At 42.7% G+C, this 22,302-nt stretch overlaps 1 protein-coding gene across 2 annotated transcripts in view; it reads right to left on the bottom strand.

The window, feature by feature from the left end:
* Positions 1-4,402: 4,402 nt before the first annotated feature.
* The window catches only part of EIF4B (eukaryotic translation initiation factor 4B), a 29,627-nt gene continuing 11,727 nt past the window's right edge, over positions 4,403-22,302 (bottom strand). The window contains exons 5-15 of one of the 2 annotated variants that reach the window (XM_008574826.1): positions 20,378-20,432; positions 19,823-19,957; positions 15,605-15,742; positions 15,327-15,500; positions 11,291-11,519; positions 10,447-10,559; positions 8,530-8,743; positions 7,877-7,932; positions 7,206-7,311; positions 6,877-6,949; positions 4,403-6,504 (exon numbers count right to left, since the gene is read on the bottom strand). In XM_008574826.1, coding sequence (XP_008573048.1) covers positions 6,424-6,504; positions 6,877-6,949; positions 7,206-7,311; positions 7,877-7,932; positions 8,530-8,743; positions 10,447-10,559; positions 11,291-11,519; positions 15,327-15,500; positions 15,605-15,742; positions 19,823-19,957; positions 20,378-20,432 — 1,374 coding nt within the window. In that variant the 3' untranslated portion in view covers positions 4,403-6,423. The remainder of the gene's footprint in view (positions 6,505-6,876; positions 6,950-7,205; positions 7,312-7,876; positions 7,933-8,529; positions 8,744-10,446; positions 10,560-11,290; positions 11,520-15,326; positions 15,501-15,604; positions 15,743-19,822; positions 19,958-20,377; positions 20,433-22,302) is intronic. The other variant, XM_008574827.1, reaches the window with a different exon arrangement.

The following is a 22,302-nucleotide window of genomic DNA, read 5'->3' as shown; positions in this document are numbered from 1 at the left end:
GGGCTCCCTCCCGCCCCCGCCGCGCCCCGTGCCACGGCCGCCCTCTCCCCCTCCCTCGCGGCTCCCCTCCCTCTTTCCCTGGCTCCAATCCCCACGTTCCGCCCGCTCCCCGCCCCTCGTCCTCCCCCTTTCTCCCTCTCTCCTCCCCACCTTCGACCGCGAACCCATACGCAAAGCTCTGAGAGGAGAGAGGACGCAGACTGGCAGAGGCCGAGTCAGGGGGAGCCTCGGGGACAGGAAGAGACAGAGGGGGAGAGAGATTTGGAGGAAGATGGACACGGAAAACACAGAGGCAGGGAAATCTCAGAGACGGGCAGAGACCCAGAGTGGCGAGAGACAGGTGAGGCTAACTCGGCGGGACACAGGCGAAAAGAAACACGCAAGCCAGACAGACGCAGAAGAAAAGGTGGACGGACATAGGTCCAGAAGGGACGAGAAACAAGGGGTCAGAGAACTGCCTCAGCCTCTCTCAGCTCACTCCCTCCACAGGGTGTATTTTGAATTGGGCCTGACCCCAGAGTCAGGACCACCCGCGGCCTGGCTTGGTGGGTCTAGCGCCATCTACACACGCTGGCGCCAGAATCAGGTGAAGACACTGGTGTTACTTGTGTCCCAAGTCGCTGGACACCCTTCCCTAGTCCTCTGTCCTACAGGAGACTCCTGTGCCATCTGTTCTCCCCAAAGGACTCACTGCTGAGGAGCTCCACCCCCAAGCAAGTCATCCCATCCGTTGCCCTGCTTTGCAGCTGGGCCACCATCCCAGTCCTACAAGACTTCTAAGAGGTCTTCCTTACATTTAAGTCAAGTCCCAGACTTCTCAATGGACATGGAAGTTTTTTCCATGGTCTGACTTCATTCCCTTTTGCAGTGTCTGGATCTGGTACTGGATAGGAACTTCCTGGAATTGAACTAATGGGCCATGGGCTCATTTGAGTTGTACTATGCTGAAGGGGAAGGGGAGGGTAGCAATAAGGGAGGGGATGTCTTCCTAGAAACTCTGAACCTATTGCAATCTCCCAACGTTCTAAACTTTTTTTTTTTTTGGTGGCTGGCCAGTACTGGGATCTGAACCTGTGATCTTGGTGGTGTTATAAGGCTGTGTCCTAACCAACAGAGTAACTGGCCAGCCTCCCTAACGTTCTTTAGCAGTGAGCACTTCCTGAAACTTTCTCCGTCCTTCACCCTCCCCTCTGGATTTTCCATGATGAAAACTGGGGTGCGGGGGGAGGAGGATCTTGAGAAGCCAGTGCCCAGGGCTCAATGCCCAGTGCCTGCCCAGAGGGCTCTAAGGCCTTGCCTCCCTCCCTCCCTGTCTCGTCTCTGAACTGAGTCCCTTCTGTGCTCATCTCATCTTTGGCCAAGGCTGGGAAGTCTGGTTATGATTTTGAGGGTGTGGAGCACCTGATTCCAACCTGGTAGGAGGGAAGAGGCTGTGAAGCAGTGTGTGGTGACAATATGGGTCCCCCCGGAGACTGGCATTTGGGAAGGGGTGAAAGTGGTTGGGACTGGGGAGCCTTGATCTTAACTGCTGTTGGTTGAGTTGGTATCCAATAGGCAGTTTCAGAAATGAGAGCATTTCTGGAGGTTTGGGGTGTGGTGGGGTGTGGTGTGGTGGGGGGTTCCCAGGAGGGAATGGGTAGGGAGGCACTGGGAGAAGAGGAGAGGCAGGAGTTAGGGGAAGACCTGAGAAGAGCAGCAGGGATCAGAGGCTACTGGGGAAAGCACAGGGCTGAAGGTCATTCTATGTATTTTGGCAAGATTTGATTATGTAATGGAGATACACGAGATAGAGAAATTTTCTCATTTCTTTGTAGCCTGCATCTAGCTCTTAACATCTTGCCCTTCCCAGCATTCATTAAAGTCTTTGGCTGGGCCCTGGAATGCATGCCATGGGGGTAGGTTCTAATCTCTAAAGGTGCCAGTGGAGAGACTGGGACTCAGAGAAGAGGAACCTGATTGGATCCCAGAGAGGTGGGTAGGGCTGGAACCTCACACTCATGCTGCTATTGATGCCCTGCTTGGGGCAATGTGGGAAGGAGGGGAAGGAGTCTGCAGGAAGGAAGCTGATGAGAAAGGCTGAGAGTGAAAAATTATACAGGAGGTAGATTGATGGGGAGTGAAAAAAGAATGGGTGGTTTATGGAGCTAGCCAGGCATCCTGATTACCAGCTCAGAGCAGCAGGAACTTCAGAAGGGAGGAGGATAGAGCACGGTGTTACAACTCCAAAGTCAAGGAAGGGATCGGATCCCCCCGCTGGCCAGCTGCCAGGGGGGATAGGGGAAGAGGAAAAGGCCAGGCTGATGTTAATAAGGGTGAAACAATTTCAGGAACACCCTCTGACCTCCCTCCATGCAGGTTTTCTTACCTTGACTATGCAGAAGGCAGCCCATCTTGGTACCAAAGGCAGAACCCCCTCTTCCATTGTCTGGGGTGATCCCATGCCTGAAACTGAATGCACTAAGATCCCTTGGGTGTGGTGACTATAGGAGGGGCTTTGAGGGTGTGGGGCTGTCCTGGCTGGATGACCACTGGGTCAGGAGAACTTCAGTGGAGGATTTGGGCGCTGGGAACCAGGAAGAGCAGGGCAAGGAGCAGAGCCGATTCGAGAGGCGGGTCTCCTGGCCACGAACAGAGGGTGTATTGTCCAACCCGGAGGTTGCTGCAGCTGGGTGGGGAGCAGCACAGCTCGTCTCTTCCAAACTTCTTTTTGGGGAGGCGGGAGAGTGAGGGAAGACAAGTCCCCCTCTTCACTTGTGACCCTGGGGGCTACAATGGTTGCTGAGAAACGAAGCTTTATTTGACAATTAATGCTTCCCAGGAGCAGATGTGTAGTTCTCTTGCTTCCTGAGAAACCAGATGCTGTGAGCTCTCGTAGCACTTGAGGTAACACTCTCACCTCGAACCGGGACCCTCATTGCCTTAGGATCCAGAGCACAGTGCTTGATTCTGTTTAGGAGAAACTAGATTATATAGACTGGAATGCAACATGGGATAGGCAGACTAAAGTCTACCCTTGTGAAGTAGGATGCCGCTCTTGCACTCTTCCACCTTTCTGATTTTCTGAACCAAGATTTACAGGGGGTTGGTAGTAAGGACCGACTGGTCCTGGGATCCATTCCTGCAGCCAGGCTTCTGGGAGGGTCCACACAGCTTTATGGCCGAGGATGTGGCCATACCAGAGCCTAGCTTTTCCTTGACTTTTAGAGAACCCTTTTGGGACATAGTATATAGGGAGTTCCTTCCTTTCTACCATTCCAGTGTACAACCAACATAAACTTCTTTCAACAAACTTTTCCTACGTGTGTCCGCCCCCTTTCTATCATTTACCCAGACCTCAGTGTTGCCCAGCCAGGGGAGCAGCTAGAAACGAAGGCTTGGAGAATGCCTGAGACCAGTGCCTGTGGTGGAGCCACAGTAGGCAAGCATCACACCTTTTTCTTCCCACCTGAAGCCACACCAAAAGGCTTTCACATCATCGCAGTCACTGAGCCTCTTATCCCTTAACTTTGCCAGTTTTGGAGAACAGAGATCAATGCACCAGCTAGAAACTAGAAGAGCAGCTGCTCCAGTTGGCTTGGGAAGGCCATTGTGTAACTGGTCCCACCTCCCTTCACACCCCCTCCTTCCCCTTGGCTCCAAGTTCCCAAAACTGTTGACTGAGGTTTCCTGGGCTCCTTTCTATGCTCCACCCCCTTTTGACCTTAGGGATTCTCTGCCACTGTTCTAACCCCTTTCCTGCCTTGCAACAACGACCTGTCTGTCCCTAGCTGTTTGGAAAATTCCCACTAAACCTGAGGAATGATTAAGAAAGAGAAAAGTGGCCTCTGTTGTGCTAATCCAGACTGGTCTGCCAATTGGAACTCCAATCCACCAGCGCAGTTTGACTCAGGAGAGCAGCACCTCTCTGGACTGCTGAAGTAATGGTGGGGCTTGTAGGGGCACTGCCCCAAGGATGTCAGGTTTTATTCTGAGTTCCTGTATCTTGTGATTAAAATAAACAGTGCAGGGCTGGCCCATTAGCTCAGTTGGTTAGAATGCCGCCTTGTAACACCAAGGTCCTGGGTTCAGATCCCTGTGCTGGCCAGCTGCCAACAACAAAAAAATCTCTAAAACAAAATAAACAGTGCAGGAAATGGACTACAGGTACACTCCAGGTGATAAAAATTAACTCTGAGCAAAATGTGCTGAAGTGGGAGATAGGATGCAAATCCTGTTCCTGGGCCTCAATAAGCAATGAAATAGATTTCCCTTTTAACTCACCCTCTGATCTTGCACAAAATGATATCCAGTGCTGAATGAGAACTTCTGAGATGGTGGAGGAAGGAGGAGCAGGCTGTCAATGGAGAGGCCAAAAAATAACACAGGGAGTGTGGAGTGCATGTAAAAATTTTCAGCATTAAAATGAACTTTAAAGATCAGATTTATTTGGAGAAAACAAAAAACCCACAACCCAAAGGGTGGGATTTTACATCTCAAGACATCTCCCAGATATTAAGTCTACAGATTACAAATCATTTTCATAGAAGATATTTTTGTACAAATTTTACACGTATTCAGGAGTGGGACATAAATCAATCCCTGTTACTATTTTAACGGGGGCAAAGTAAGGGAGTGGGACAAAACAACTGTTTTGAATAAACTATTTGGAAGGAGTAGACATGAAGAGGGCAAACCCTACCTTTTCATTATCTACAACCAATGGTTTTTAAGAAACCCCTTTCAACCTTGGGTATTTCTCTCTAAAAGCCCACTTCCTAGCTACTAGCCACCCATGCCAATTATTTAAAGTTAATTCACTTGGTATACCTTTTGACCACTGGGTAAATGATTCATTATGCCCACTGCTGCAGCACACATAAACCAACACTCCTGAATGGCTGGATAGAGTCTAACCTGGGACTGTGGGGAAATGGGCTTGCAAACAAGAGAACACGGTGTCACTTCTCTGCAGGTACCAATACTGCCTATGATGGGGAAGGATACCATCTACCAAGTTGACCCTTACAAAGATGCATATAAAAGCAGGCAAGTTAAGCTACTGTGTTACAGAAAAAACCAAGGACCTTGTTAAATAGTTCTCTCCATTATTGCTTATTCTCTCAAGGGAAGCTTAAAAACAAAAAAACCACCACCACACATTGGTCTAGGACACATGACAGATCCAAGCACTGGTGTGGGATTTAAGTGGAGAAAGAAACTATAAAAAAATAAACAAAAGAAATCCAATCAAGGGTGTAAGAAAGCTCCCAATTTAATTGTCCCTACTTATCCAACCTTATTCAACACACAAGACGATCAATTTGAGAGTATTCTTATCTATAAAGGGAGTCAAAGCAGCAGGAGCAGGCACGGATGGAGGGAAGGAGTGAGTGTCAAGAGCCATCAAGGATCTAGCTGATTTGCCTGAGAAAAGCACTGATTTCTCATTCCACAGCTCCCAGTGGCTGATATAAAATGCCTAAGAGATCAGGTATGTGACAACTTAAATAGATTGCTTTTTGGGAGGTAAGAGTAACATGAAGAACATAAGACAATGACAGGAGTCTAAATTTTTAAAGGTTCAAGGTTTCAACAGATTGTGGATATATTTGAACTTTCGGCAAGGATAGTGTTTGGGAAGGGTAAAACCAGGACACTCTAAAGATTGGGAATTCCCACGACCCTAAGTGCTTCCTGCTCCAGGAAATTACCATTCATGTGTTTATTGGAGGTCACACCATTCTCCCCTATTACCTGGTACAAAAGAATTCATGACTCCCAAAAGCTTTTCAAACCACGATTTTCCCATTTATTTTGGTCCCCAAGCAGTCCTATTCTTTAGTGGCCTGTAGACTCGCTCCCAACTACCCCCCTGGGGGGTAAAAAAATGAAGTAATTCCCCCTAGGCTGGCCCCAATAACTCAGACTTAAGTAGGAGGAGGGGCTGGTAGCCTCCTGGAGACTAAAACAACTTGAGAGACTAAATCTACCTTTCCAAAGATGGAAAATTTATTCAGATAATGTTTGAGAATTCATATATGCCACAATAGGATAAGAAGAATCAAAAGGTAGAAACCTCACACTCTTCCTTATACCTCTCCTACTGCCCAGATTCCAGACGTATCACTGTCATTACCATTTCTGCTAAATGGAGGCCCCTAGGCACTAATCACACAGGCAAGTGCATGGTGTCATGAAAACGCACCACAACGTTTCCATTAAGAAGCTGTACCCTCTTTCTTCTCTGGCTACATTGGCGATTCTCCAGTTACTTCAATACTTTAAAAGGCTGCAGCAGCATGCAAAAGAATTTCATTAAAAAAAAAAAAGAAAGGTCTCCAGGAGATGGTGAGTTTTATTTTGTCTTGTCTGGATAGAGGTTTGATTTGCTCTTGAATGTTCCAGGATGGAGAGAGACTTGGAGAAAGCACAGGACGTAGAGGTCTATTCGGTGTAATCTTCCCCCTCATTTTCGTCTTCGCCATCAACGGAGAGAGCAGCGTACTTGCTTGCAGAACTGAACTTCTATAATGGATGAGAGTGACAAGAATATGAAGGCCTTGAAGTCTCACATCAAAAACCAAGAAACAAGAAACTGATACTTTGGCAGATGGGGGATGACAGTCTAGACTAAATCCACTTCCATGCTCATCAGCGTGCTCCACTGGAGAGAAGTTAGGGAAAGAGGGCCAGAGGCACATGTGTTCACATCACTGTCCCACACCACTTTTTAAACTTGGAGAAAGGTGGAAACAGGGAAAAAAGCAAATCTAAACTTTTCACTATTTCGAACAAATACCAATGCCTTATTTCCAAGCACTCTGCAGTCCCAAATGTAAAGGAGGCCAATGACAAATGTGAGTTATGGGAAGCTGAGAGCAAGCCTTTAACACTTACGGAGGCTGGATTTTCTTCAGATTTCTTTGGCTCAGGTGCAGATCTGGAGTCTTGATCCTTTTTGCCATCTTTCCTGTAGAGATGTAAGCATAAAACCACATCATTAGGAGAGGAATCCCCCAACACGCACACGCACGCGTGCGCACTATACAGGCACCTTTTTGCTATCTGGACATTGCATTATTTCTAGATTCTCAGAATTGTAGCTGTCTATATGTTGTTCACAGTGAGAGATGTGGCAGTGCTTGGAGAACCAAGAACTTCCTAGACATGTGCATCTAACATCAGATGAAGATCTACAAATGATCGGAAAAAGAGAACATGCATACCTATCTGACTCCTTCCAGTGGTCTCTGTTCCCTCCATCTCCTGGACCACGGCTGATGTTCCCAGTTTGGCCTTTTGGGACACTCATCCCATCTACTTTATTTTCATCTGCTTGAGCAGAAATGTAAACACAAATCAAAGGCAAGTAAAATAATCACTCTTCCTCTCCTAGATGTCCCTTAAGCTGAAGAAAATTGTGCCCATATGTACTGAGGGGTATTAAACTTCACCCTAACCCATATTGATTTCCTAAAGCCCTTCTTTGCATGACCTCTATATCACACATACACATAAAAACCACACAAGAGCCACGAGAAAGTTCCGCTGTAGAGTTACACCATTATGAAAAACAAGCTGGAAATGAGGGCTATGACGCTGTATAGTGACCCTGGCCTTGCTGATGGTGACATTTCTAATCTGGGCTGAACATGTTTATTTCCTTCCGACTTTTTCCCCTTTCAAAGAAATGTTCTACCAGGAAAGGGCAGGGCATCATGCTTTCTCCAAAGAGGCCACTCCTGCCCTCTACTGGCAGGAAATGGTAGATAATCCAAGAACCTTTAACAAAATCTGGAGCAAGATATACTGCAGTTCAAAATTTCTTGATTCTGGAAGACTTTTTATATAGGCCTTTATCTAGGCAAAAAACCTATTTTCCTTGGTATGGTCTCACCTTTCCTTGCTGGTCCTTCCTCAGATGATTGAGCTGGAGCTACTTTTCCACCACCACTAGAAGGAAAACATGTAATCAAACTCAGTTGTTTCAGGGAGAGAACAAATAAGAAATTTATCACTCGCTGAACGCAGTTAAGCTTTATAGAAAACAAACACACCTGTATAACATTACAGAATGTTAAAAGATAAGAAAGACAATGAAAATAATAATTGAACACTCAGTAAATCCCATATATTTGAGAATCATCACAATCATGCAAGCTTAGTATACATCACTCTCTACAAATGAGAGAAGACTAGAGATCTAAGACTTAAAGAAGTGAAGTAACCCCCAAGGTCATACTGCCAACATGTGGCGGGGGGATGCCTGATTTATAATGTTTGCAGATTTCTGTGGCATTAATACTGCCATCACAGCTGATTTCAAGCCACCAAAGTCATGTCAACTGTCTATCAAAACTCAAGAAAACTGAACAATTGGCTCTCATGAGCCAGTTCTAGCACACCACTGAATCTGAACTATGAGAACAAAAAGACAACATAACTATAAGACGTTATATAAGGCCAACACTGCATAAGTCATTTTCCACCGTGATACCACAATATTTAAGATTCTGTGGCTACCCAACTGATGTTTCCAAGCTGACTCACCTTATAGGGGACTGCTGCTCTGTGTCTGAGCTCTGAGATCGAGCAGGAGGGTTAGAACTTCGCTTCACCCAAGCATTCTCCTTTGGTGGAGGGGCTGGCATTACCTTTAGAGGTTGATCAGGTTTGGGAGGTTTAGAAGTTGGAGAGTGACAGTCTTCCTCCTTAGTGAGTGTTTCATTTTCTAGAGACTTCTCACTCTCTCTCCTTCGTGCATCTGTGAAGTCAGAGTGGGAAGGTCAAATGATCAGGAAAAAAACCAAAAACACTTATTGTACAGGAATCTAGGAGGCTCTCAAAAGAGTGAAAAATGGTCCACATCCAGGTTTACTGCTTTCCATCATTATTCTTAAAGGGCAACCCTAATTTGACTCCCCATAAATGAAGTAACCCCTACACCAGCGGTTTCCAAATGTCAGTGAGAAAAATGTCTTACTGATACACAGAGAAGAAGGAAAAATAATGTGTACACATTCTAAAGGATAGCATCTGACCTTTCCTAGGAATGAGACAGCATCCTTTATTTTAGGATTTATAGCCTTTCCACATTCTCAGTGTTTTAAAACATCCTTCAAAAAGCTCCAAAATGGGAAAAAATGAGGAGATAACATTATACTCACCTCTACTGTTTTTAAAGAGGGAGGTTATAAAAAAGCAATTTTTATATTATATTTTAAGTGATCAAAGCTGGACTGGCCTTGGTAGGAAGAGACCTTTAAGAAAATACACATTTTTGAGGGCTGGCCTGTGGCTCACTCGGGAGAGTGCGGTGCTGATAACACCAAGGCCACGGGTTCGGATCCCTATATAGGGATGGCCGGTTAGCTCACTGGGTGAGCACAGTGCTAACAACACCAAGTCAAGGGTTAAGATCCCCTTACCGGTCATCTTTTTTTAAAAAAAAACAACCAAAAACCAAAAAACATCCTTACCTAAAGAGTGGTATGTATATGCCTATGAAGGGACCTACGATGAAACCCCAAACATAAGTAACTTAGAAGCTCAATACACACACATGGATTGTGATACAATGACATTTATACACGCATGGAAAACAGAACATACGTGTGTTTTTTAAAGAGAGCACTTTCCCTTACTGGCTAGCTGCCAGAAAAAAAAAAAAAAAAAGGCATTAAGTATCTCCCTAAAACTATGAGCCTGTTTTGCCAAATTCTTTTGATATTTTAAGTGCAAGCTCCATAGAAGTAGGTATACAAATCAATCCAACAATATCATACTTCTACATAGCCACAAAAAGGGTCATTACATTCTGTTACTAAGAGACTACTTCAGTATGCATAACTTCCACAAAACTCCTACAACACTTGGATGAATTTCCCAATCACTTCAGCTTTGAACTGTATTTTGAAATGCTCAAGTACAAATCAATTTAGAGGTGGGAGGAGAGACCTTAAAAAACAATGGATCACAGCAAGAGAGAGGAAATATTACCACTGAACCATTCAGGTACCCCAAACACTAAAAGTGCTTGTGATCAATCAGTAATTACTGAAGAGGAATGAAAACCAAAATACTATTGATAGAGAACACTGCTCTGGTCATATACAACATCAAAAAAGGCTGGCCCTAATTCTGTTGGTGGGGAAAAATAAAAGGCTGGCCCTGGGAACAGCTCACACAGAACTCGAGGTCTATGACTGCTCTGAACAAACAAAATTCTAAGATGTCAAGACATAAAATGTAGGAAAAAATCTAACAGTCAAGTATATTCTTTAGTGCAGATGATTAAAAAGATCATCTAAGTCTATTCCACTTCTCAGATTTGTCAGAGTAGGAGATGTGAAACTCTGATCACCCAATGCTAACTCAAAGAGTTCATAACTGTCCTCAATACTGCAAAGTCTCTGCATAATTTGGATATGAATAGTTTATGGAAAATGGCAATAATATGATACCCACCCTGGTCTGACTTACTTCTGCCAGATGTGGATGAGGTCCCAGTCTGCGATGACTCACTTCCTGTCCTTGACCGTTCCCGTTCCTGAGTTTCTTCACTTCGCCAGCTTGGGTGTCTATACAAATGAAATTTAATAAAATATATTATGTCCGGCTTGAAGGTCACCTGGACCCATGGTGATCCCTCAAGAACCATCACTTATTATTAATATTTTATCACACTTGCTTTTATCTATGGGTGCATGTGTATATACATTTATCTTTTCCTGAAATGATTTGAAAGCTGCAGACATTAAGATACACTTTGGTCCAAATACTTCAGCCAGAATCAGCTAATAAGGTTAAGAACATTCTCCTACATAATCTACAATATTGCCCTCCCTTACTTTTAGCATAATTCTACAAGTCATTAAAATCAAGGCCTAGTTTTTCCAGACATTTTATTATAGGAAGTTTCTATCCTACTGGATATAACATCACCTTTTAATAATAAATACTTTAATCCTGAAATAACACTTATTAAAGCAGGGGCTGGCAAATTTTTTTCTTAAAAGGCCAGGTAAACTTTATTTACAAAAACAGGCACAGGCCATAATTTGCTCGCTCCTGTATTAAAGTGTCACCAATTTGTATTTGTGGCACGTTTAGCCCAGTAGGCCTTTTGCAATTTGTGAGGGACAGGGAACAACTCTTCATTACGTGAAACTGTACCACACACTACAGACTGCCTAACACCCTAGCCCATTAAATGCTAATCAGCGACAACCACTAATAACCATATAAATTTCCTAAATGCCCCCTGGGGATGATTCACAGATGGGAAATCCATAATTGAAGATACCCTTACCTCTCCCGAGGCCGTCGTTCTAGTTTTGGCTCATCCAGCTGACGCTGCAATTTCTCTTGTTCCTTCTGTAGCCGTTCTTCTACTTCTCTTTCTCTAGCAGCTGTGTCAACAGGCTTTGCCCCTCCAAAGATGGAAGCCGCTCGACTGGACTGGGAGGTGCTAGCAGAGGAATCATCTTCCTTAGGAGTACTCCGAGGCTTTAGATTCAGTTTGGGTCTTTGGGGGGGACCTAAGTTAAATGAAACTCTAAGTAATGGTTTTCCAAATCATCAGAAGCTGATGGCTGAAAGCCAGATTCCCAGACATAGCTCTTATGAAATGCTATATGGGATAAAGGTTAGTGGCATAGCCAATCCAGCAGAGAAGGCAGATGAGAGATCATTACAAGATGGGTAGCTTAATTAATCTTTCTTCTACCACATCCATGTGGAAGCACCACACCATGGGAAAGACTAAAAATGGTAAAAATTTAAGTGGTAAATTAATCATTTATCATGATTACTTTTACTGGGGAAGAACATTTCGACTATGATAAACTACGGACCAAAGTATATTGTTCAAAAATCTGGTCTGGGAGATGGGTCTCTTCAGTAGGTTCAGAAGAGCTTGTAAAAATACAATAGGGGAGACTAGTTGTTATACTCATCTGTGTGTAATATAAATCTGACCAGCAAGTCACAGGACAAAGCATGCAACATTGAACATATAAACGCTAAAGGAGTATGATTTCTTTCTTAATCCAATTGTCAGAATACTTTAAAGATAAATCTAAGGAAATTATATTTCTGAAAATCATTGTTTAGCAAGATTTAAATTTTCTATAATGGCTTCAAATTGAGTTTATAGAGCTTCTGAGACACATTTTTTTTTTTTTTTTGTCTTTTTCATGACCGGTAATGCCCACACCACACTCAGCCAGTGAGCGCACCAGCCATTCCTATATAGGATCTGAACCCGCGGCGGGAGCGTCACTGCGCTCCCAGCGCTGCACTCTCCCAAGTGTGCCACGGGCTCGGCCCTCTGAGACACATTTTTAATCTGTCTTTGTGAAGGGGTGTTTGTCTTCAATTTTATAAATAAAATGGAGGCTCAGAAGGAGTTGCTCATTTAAGGTATATAATATTTGGTAGACCAGAGAATAAATCCATTACTGAAGCAACTCTACAGCTCCTTCCACTATGTTCCCTTCTTCCTTTAAGAATGTCATTTATCGGGCCGGCCTGGTGGCGCACTGCTATAGTGCCCCGCTTGGGAAGCGCGGCGGCGCTCCCGCCGAGGGTTCGGATCCCACATACAGACCGGCCGCTCACTGGCTGAGCGAGGGGCGGGAGCAACACCGAGAGTTGCGATCCCGTGGCCGGTCCTGGTCCGGTACGGGCGCGACACTGAGGGTTGCGATCCGTTGCCGGTCACGAAAAAAGACAAAAAAAGGAAAAAAAAAAAAAAAGAATGTCATTTATCCACTTAATAATTTATCCAACACCTGTATGTTAGATACTGTATAAGGCCAGAAATATGATGGTTAGGTTTCTCCCTGCCTCCAAGGAGCCCAATTTAGTGGGTGAGTCAGAGCAAAACAGTGTACATTATGCTAAGTTCTACAAAACAGATTAATCTACATGAAAGATACCAAATTGGGACTGTGTTTGGGGAAGCCTGAGAAGGGTTCAAAGTGGTAACACTTGAGCAGTCTTGAAAGCTGACCATGTACCTAACAGGATAGATGTGGAAGGAGTGGAAGATAATGCCGAGGTAGTAAACTGTAGGCAAACAGCAAAAGCACCTGTACATTAAAGGTAGAGAAACAAAGGGATATCTTTCAGGCCATGGGAAGACTAGGAAAGTCTAAAAGGAGGAGAATAATCTTGATCTTGTTCCAGAAAGACAACCAGGGCCAATGTGAAGAATGGAGCAAGGCAGGGAAATCTGCTAGGAGACAAATGCCCAGTAATGTGAGTATAGCAATGAGGCCCCACCAAAGGTAGTGGCAATGACTCAAGACTAGGGGGCTGATCTCAGAGGGAGTGTGTGTGTGGGGTGTGTGTGAAATCATAGGAGAAAAAAAAAAAAATCAGGTATGCAACTATTAGGGGAGGTAAGGAACAGCGTGAGAGAGGGAAGGGTCAGGAGTCAAAGAGGTCTTGAGCCTCCACTTTTCTCACTTGTAAAGTAGAGATGATAACACTATCTATACCGTATAGAATTAGGATTAAACAATATTTTTATGAGCATTCAGTTCATTGTTGGTACACAGCAAATGCTCAATAAATGTTAGCTATTATTTTTAGGCTTCTTGCTTGTGGAAATAGATACCAGCCATGCTTTTAAGAATGAATTAATGTTAAAAAAATTAAAACTTTTTTGTTTTGTGTCTTTGAGAGAAAAGGAAAGACTTTACCACTGTAGAATTTCCATATGGCTCTCATAAATTTATCACCTCACTGTCATCCACGTCTAGCTTCCTTTCTTGGGAAATTAAAGGAGATAATGGAAATAAAGCCCTTGGCACAAAGTTCAGGACCAATACAGGGGTGTTAAATAATTAAAGACATAAAAAATTCTAAGCCAGATACCTTAACCTTTTTGATGATATCACTAAAGTTAGAACACAAATGGTGGACATTTACCAATAATTTCTTTTTTTTTTTTTTTTTTTTTTTTTTTTTTTTTTCCGTGTCCGGCAACGGATCTCAACCCTCAGTGTTGCCCCCGTACCGGACCGGGGACCGGCAACGGGATCGCAAGCCTCGGTGTTGCTCCCGCGCCTCGCTCAGCCAGCGAGCGGGAACCGGTCTGTATGTGGGATCCGAACCCTCGGGCGGGAGCGCCGCCGCGCTTCCCAAGCGGCGCACTATCTAGTGCGCCACCGGGCCGGCCCAACCAATAATTTCTGATGGCTCAGTTTTGTAACACAGTATATGTTTTATATGTTATAATAGCATTAGGGGTGTAATTTTAGAATAGGTGCACTGAAATCTCACCATTAATGAACAAATATCTATTACTGTGGTATAATGGCACTGAAATCAGTAACACTTGGCATTTAAACCCCATAGTGCCAATTAATGGCTATGAGACTGTTTAATCTGAGTTTCATTTCCTTTACTTGAAAAATGGGGCCTGACACCATCTATTTTTTTAAGTGTAATTTATTTTTATTTTTATTTTTTTTCCCCCTTTTTGTCTTTTTACTGACCGGTAACGGGATCGCAACCCTCAGTGTTGCGCCCGCACCGCGCTCAGCCAGTGAGCGGGAACCGGTCCGAACATGGGATTCGAACCCTTGGCGGGAGCGCCGCCGCGGTCCCAAGCAGTGCACTCTCCAGTGTGCCACCGGGCTGGCCCAGTTAAGTGTAATTTATTAATTGAGATCACACTATAAGAATGTCTGGCAAATTTTTTTTTTCCTTTTATACTGTTCATTCAATAAATTTTTTTTTTCCTTTTTGTCTTTTTTCGTGTCCGGCAACGGATCACAACCCTCAGTGTCGCGCCTGCACCGGGCCAGGACCGGCAACGGGATCGCAACCCTCGGTGCTGCGCCTGCACCTCGCTCAGCCAGTGAGCGGGAACCGGTCTGTATGTGGGATCTGAACCCTCGGCGGGAGCGCCGCCACGCTCCCAAGCGGCGCACTGTAGCAGTGCGCCACTTGGCCGGCCCTTATTCAATAAATTTTAACTGCCTCCCTTATATCGTGTAAATTATATGTGTCCATTTCAGGAACCTGAAACAAAACTGCAAATTTTTTTTTCCTTTTTGTCTTTTTTCGTGATCGGCAACGGATCGCAGCCCTCAGTGTCGCGCCCGTACCGGACCGGGACCGGCCATGGGATCGCAACCCTCGGTGTTGCTCCCGCACCTCGCTCAGCCAGTGAGCGGCCGGTCCGCATGTGGGATCTGAACCCTCGGCGGGAGTGCCGCCGCGCTTCCCAAGCGGTGCACTGTAGCAGTGCGCCACCGGGCCGGCCCAAAAAACTGCAAATTTTTTACTCTCCCAGTGTTTGCTTCATTGAGTAAGCAAAAGAAAATGATTACCTCTATCATCACGTCTATAATCATCCCGAGAGTAATCATCTCTGGAACTCCATGACCGATCATCCCGTCTGTCGTATCGGTCTTCATAGCGGTCCCCACCTCCTCTGTAGTCGTCATCCCTACGGTACCCACTACCAAATGCTCTTCTGCCACTGCCTATCCTGGAATCATAGCCTGTAAATATATCCCAAATTGCAGTCGTCACACTAGAGGGGTAAAAAAGGCAAAAAAATGAGTTCTTGAAAGAAAACAATTTAACTTAATTGTTTTATAATTACCTCTATCATAGTCTCTGCTGCCTCGGTCATCATAGCGATCCCGACCCCCATATCGATCCATATCCCGGCGTGGGCCATCCCGGTACCCATCCCGGTAGCCATCCCGGTACCGGTCTGAATCATAACGATCTCGATACTCTAGAGAGAAAAGAGACAGGTAAGACCATCCCTTTTTCTTTGACACCATTAATAGAAAGAAACATGGTAACCCATTTGATCAATTTGGTTTCATGAGTTCCTATTCACCACTATGTCTCAGTTTTTATAAAAATAAATATTATTTCCAAAATGGAAAAATCTGTGCTGAATTAAATTTTTCTCAGTATTTATTTGATTTCTTCAAAAAATTTCCCTGGAGAAATAATGCTGCTGGGGTAACAACGTTTTTTTTTGGGGGGGGCGGGAGGGGGGAGAGCGGCAGTGAAGGGGCAGGATGGACAGATGGAAAGAAAACCTCTCTTGGCGCCAGCCCATGGCTCACTCGGTAGAGTGTGGTACAGATAACACCAAGGCCACAGGTTCAGATCCTATATAGGGATAGCCGGTTGGCTCACTGGCTGAGCGTGGTGCTGACAACACCAAGCCAAGGGTTCAGATCCCCTTACTGGTCATCTTATATAGGATTTGAAAAAAAAAAAAAAAGAAAGAAAACCTCTCCATATTCCATAATAAATTTCCAGAAGGATGAAAGTTTAAATATAAAAAAAAAATGGAAGCACAAAACACAAGAAGAATATAGTTGGAATCTTCTGTGCTTGATGCCAAAGAACCCAAAACTACTTTAAAAGTTGAGCATGCAAAAACCGTATGTACACCACTAATGGGAAAAATATATGACATGTGACTAAGAATTAATTGTCTATTACCTAAGCAACAGAAACTAAAACTAATAGGATCTCATTTTCCAAAAATCAAAATGGCAAAGATTAAAAATACATGAATCATCTAGTGCTGGAAAAGTTTAGGAGCATAAGTCAATTCCTGCATTACTGATCAAAGTTTAAAATAGTACAAACATTCCAAGTTGTTTTAGAACAAAATCAAAATGTTCGTGAATTTAAGTTGTGAATTAAAAGATTTAAAATCATGTATAATCCCCGGGCCAACAATTCAATTTATAGAAATTTATCCTGAGGAAATAATGGGATTTATGATAAAGATACATGTACAAGGACATTCATTGCAATATAGTTTATAATAGCAGAATTGTGACGCACACAAGCTACAAAGCAAATAAATTATGGGGCATCCATACCAAGAAGCTATTATAAAATGACCGGCAAACTGGACAGTATAGTTATTTGTAAAAACGGTAGCTGCTATTTAGTTCCAGGTGACTGTTGCTGTATCTTTTAGAAACTCAGATTTTTATGTGAAAAACCTCAATTTCTGAATATCAACCAACTAATAACCTGCAAACATTTGATGGGTAATAATTTGTGTGCATGGGCCAAACAGAAATCTTGTTTTTGTGACTGCTGCCTTTTAAACAATTATTTCACTTTGGAAATTACATCATTTTTTTCAGTGACCAGATATAACATTCCCCGGTATTTTAAATTTTATAAATTAAAAGACATGTGGGTTTGACTGGTTAGCTCAGCTGGTCAGAGCATGGTACTATAACACCAAGGTCTTTCAAGGGTTTGGATCCTCAATCCCTATAGTGGCCAGGCCAGCTGCCAAAAAACAAAAACAAAAAAGCCAAAAACAAAGACATGCTAACATTAGTAAAATAATTATACATAGGAGAGAATCTAAAACAACGCAAAAAAAAAAAAAAAAAAAAAAAAAAAAACCAACAAAACCCAAACAAAAATCAGCCATGTGTTTATTTTGAAATGTGTTAATTTCTGGAAAGGCAGATTAACTCTATCCTTGATTTTATTTAGATAATATTAACGTTATAATAAACTTGCACTCTGAGAAAACACAGATCCATAGTGAAGAAAAAAAGCACATTAGTATGCTATTACTGAGACCTTACAGTAATATTTAATATAATCTCCCCCCACCCTCAGGTTTTTCAGCCTAATGCTTGGGCTAGGAGTCTCTGACCTCTTGGTAGAATCTGGGATCTCTAACTCATGTTAACCAAGTTGACAACAGCACACTCACTCTTCCTTGTTATATACATCCTTGCTGTAAATTCAAGGTTTCAGGTGAGAAAATAGTCATGTCCCTTGAATCAAAACAGAACCTTTGGTCTGGCTGTCTGCTTCGTCTTTCAAGAGCCATTTCTTCCTGTTAACAAGAGAATTTCTTGCATAAAGGCTGAAGTGAAGAACCCAAGATAGTTCTCTCCAAGGGTTTGTTGGGTTGGAAAGATTTGATTGTAAAGTTAGATTCTTCCTTCCGACCTCTGCCCCATTCCTTTTTCTTTCCTCTATATCTTATTAGGTTGAGGAGGACTTTCCTCTAATAGAAATTACCCAGATGCTCCTTGATTTATGATGGGGTTACATCCCAATAAACCCATCATAAATTGAAAATATTTTAAGTAAAAAATGCATTTAATAAACCTACCAAACTCATAGCTTAGCCTAGACTACCTTAAATATGCTCAGAACATATACATAGTCTACAGCTGGGCAAAATCATCTAACACAAGAATATTTTATAATGGGCCGGCCCGGTGGCGCACTGCTGCAGTGCGCTGCTTCGGAGTGCAGTGGCGCTCCCGCCGAGGGTTTGGATCCCACATACAGACCAGTTCCCGCTCACTGGCTGAGCGAGGTGCGGGCGCAGCACCGAGGTTTGCGATCCCTTGCCGGTCCCGGTCCGGTACGGGCGCGACACTGAGGGTTGCGATCCGTTGCCGGACACGAAAAAAGACAAAAAGGAAAAAAAAAAAAAAATAAAGTGAATAACTCATGTGATTTATTGAATACTGCACTGAAGGTGAAAAACTGAATAGTGGTATGGATACTCAAAGTAGTCTCTATTGAATGCATATGGATTTCACACTATCATAAAGTCAAAAAATCTTTAAGTCAAACCACTATTAAGTCGAGGACCATCTATATATCTCTTACTGCTTCCCTGATTATATTTGGTATAGAGCTCACTAGGTGTCTCGCAAAATCAAAATGTTTGTGAATTTAAGTTGTTTTTTCCATTTCTTTTTACTTAAAATATTTCAAACATACAGAAAATTAAAGAAGCAATTATAACAAACTTAAGATTTACTGAATGTCAATATCTTGTCATGTTTATTTCAGTTTTTAAATTTAAAAGTAGTATGTTACAGAAACAGGATTCTCCCCAACCCCCATCTACAATCATGGGAGTGGTTACATTACCATGCATATCTTTATATTTTTACAACTTAGATATTAGGGTTTTGTTTGTTTTTGTTATTGGTGGTGGTGGTGGCAGTGGCTGCTGGTATGAGGATCCGAACCTGTGACCTTGGTGTTACCAGCACTATGCTCTCCCAAGTGAGCTAACAGTCCTTGTTTTAAAATTTTTACCCTTATTTGTTTCTCCTCCTCAATATGACAGGTTCTGAATCTTACCCCTACTGTTACATGTGTTATAAAGTATTCCATTATAAAGACAAACCACTACTTACTCATTTCTTTACTGAACATATTCTTTCCATTTTTCTAATAATTATAAACAGTGTTTAGTCTTTTTCCACCTTTCCCCACCTGAACTGTATTTTACTTATTCATATATAGTCTCCTCCACTATAATGTAAGCACAATGACAGGAGTTTTTTGTCTGTTTTTGTTCATTGCTGTATCCTGAGTCTAGAATAGTATCAGCACATGATAGACACACCTAGTATTTAAGTGAATGAATTTCATTAATTTTAAAAGTTATTTAAAAGTTACTTTTTGATTGTTCGCTTTTAATTTATAGTAATGTAATTGATGATCTTCGTATACTGTTCTTCCAGCAACCTTGCTGAACGCTTACTTGGTTCAAGTAGCTTCCTTTGTAGAATTCGTTGGGTTTCTTTATAAACAATCATCTCCAAAAACGGGAGATATGCCCATCCCTTTTACTCTGTTTTGTAAGGTTTTCAAAAAATTATGAACTTATCAAATTCTTTTTCTGCATCATCAATTCTTTTGGATATTACCCAAAATATTTCTACTCTACTATATTCTCCCTTCTATCTGCCAGTGTGATCTACAATAATACATATATACTATTACTAAATAACCCTACAGAGCACAGAAGAAACTAACTTCATAAAAATGAACTTACTGTCTCCAAAGCTATCATCACCTCTTCTAGGTGGGTAGTCGTCAAAGCTGTCTGTGGCAGGACGGGCTCTCCAGTCTGTATCTGTTTTGTCAGAATCTCGATTTCTATCTCGGCCAAAAGAGCGATCATCCCTGTCTACAGACATATTAAAACGAAAAACCACAAGTTAGCTCCTAATACTGTGTCCAAATTTTCTCACACACATAGAAAAACCTCCTCATTGTACCATATTTGTCTCTTTTATATCATATTGTCCTCATGAAGTTGCCCCAGGCCCCATAAGTGCAATCTCCACCTCAACTGGGTGATTCCTTTCCTCACACTTAGATTCTCCCTGGAGGGAGTGCTGATAGCAGCAGCACACCCTCTAGTTGTGACAATCCAAATGTCTTCAAACATTGCCAGAAGTCCCAAGGGGCAAAATTGGTTGAGAACTGTCACTCTTGATTCAGGCAGGCCCACCACTACCTCTGACAAAACTTTCTGGGAAAGAACACCTCTGCTTTGTCATCCTAGGACCATTACCAAACATGAAATTTCTACCAGTTTCCTTACCTTTATCCTGTGCTTGATCAGCAACGTCCACTCGAATTCTCCTGTTACCTAGAGACTGAGAGCATAGGACCATATTAACCAACCTGTTGCCCTATTATGCACAAATCCCATGAATGACCTTGAACGTCTAGGCATAGCAGAAGCACTGGGGGAAGGAAGATAAAGGAAAACCACTGTAATCTAGCCAACACTCCAATTTGTTGGCTCAAGAATCCTTTATAAAGACGTGAAAACTAAAATAACCACTTAGAATTAAGTTGGCCTTAAATGAGTATTGGGCCAAGTATCTTACTATTTTTACAAAGCCAAATTTCACAAAACAGAATTAACTTTTTAACTATCCAGGGCAATTTATCAAGTGTAATAAATTACAAATAATTCCCAGACAATTAGCTAAATAAAAGGCATGTCTGGGGCCATGGCAATTATTTATCCAAACATTCACACAGCCCCTACTATGCACCAGCAAAATTACATAAAGCATGCTCTCAACCTATACTCTCAGGTTATTTCACTCAACATTACCTCTGGATAAATCAGTTCCTCCAGGGATACCCTTTGATTTCCCTTTCCCACATCATTATTTATACACTTTGAACCCAATTAATCTACTGCTGATTTTTCCTCATTTCACAGTAGAATATATAGTTGAAGAAAGGTAAAAATCAATTTTAGTTAAAAACACCCCAAAATATATTAAATATCACTCTAATAAAAATCTTTTTTTTTTTTTTTCCTTTTTGTCTTTTTTTGTGACCGGCAACGGATCGCAACCCTCAGTGTCGCGCCCGTACCGGACCGGGACTGGCAACGGGATCGCAACCCTCGGTGTTGCGCCCGCACCTTGCTCCGCCAGTGAGCGGCAGGTCTGTATGTGGGATCCGAACCCTCGGCAGGAGCGCCGCCGCGCTCCCAAGCGGCGCACTGTAGCAGTGCGCCACCGGGCCGGCCCTGATAAAAATCTTTAAATAATGAAGTAAGTCTAAATCTGGACCACAACAATATGTTAAGTAATAGTTAAACAGCAAAAATACAAGGGTACTTCAAAAAGCTTGCAGAAAAATAGAATTAAAAGATAATACAAATCTTTCCATGACCCCCCCCCCTTTTCCTTTGATCGCTTGCTGATATGGGGATCCAAACCCATGAACTGTGGTACATCTACACAACGGAGTACTACACTGTTATAAAAAAGAACAAAATACTACCATTTGCAACAACATGGAGGGACTTAGCAAAAATTATATTAAGTGAAGCAAGTCAGGCACAGAAAGAGAAATACCACATGTTCTCACTTATTTGCGGGAGCTAAAAATTAACAAATAAATAAACATAAACAAACAAATAAAGGGTGGAGGAAGAAGAAAGAATAACCACAAAAAATCTTTTAACTATTTAAGTCAAGTGCACAGATACAATGTCAGGGGGAGGGGAGGGGGTGGAGAGGAACAGGTAAAGCGGCATGAAAATCAAGTACAGTGTATTTTGAGAAGTAAAATTAAATTAAATTAAATTAAGAAAAAAAAAAAAAAAAAACCATGATCTTGGTGTTATAAGGCTACACTCTAACCAAATGAGCTAACAGGCCAGCCCCTTTCCATGAACTTTTTGAAGACCTCTTGTATTTTAAGAGGTGCTGATTTCAATCATGTCAAATGGCAGATCTGGACTACAGAATTATGGCATAAATGTCATGGGAAACTGCCTGCTCAACAATCAAGGACAGATAAGAGTTGAGGGGAGAACAACAACAACAAAAAAAACTTTCCCCCCCAGGTATAAACCTCTCATATCTCTGACAGGAAAACATTTATGTACAGTGTGTTTTTTGGTGGCCAGCCAGTATGGGGAACCAAACACTTAACCTTGGTCTTACAAGGCTGTGCTCTACCCAACTGAGCTAATCGGCCAGCTATGTGCAGTGT

This window comes from Galeopterus variegatus, unplaced genomic scaffold, assembly GCF_000696425.1.
Source record: "Galeopterus variegatus unplaced genomic scaffold, G_variegatus-3.0.2 Scaffold1111, whole genome shotgun sequence".
Taxonomy (NCBI): Eukaryota; Metazoa; Chordata; class Mammalia; order Dermoptera; family Cynocephalidae; genus Galeopterus; species Galeopterus variegatus.
The sequence above is the reverse complement of the archived record's forward strand: the minus strand, read 5'-3'. Positions and strand labels throughout refer to the sequence as shown.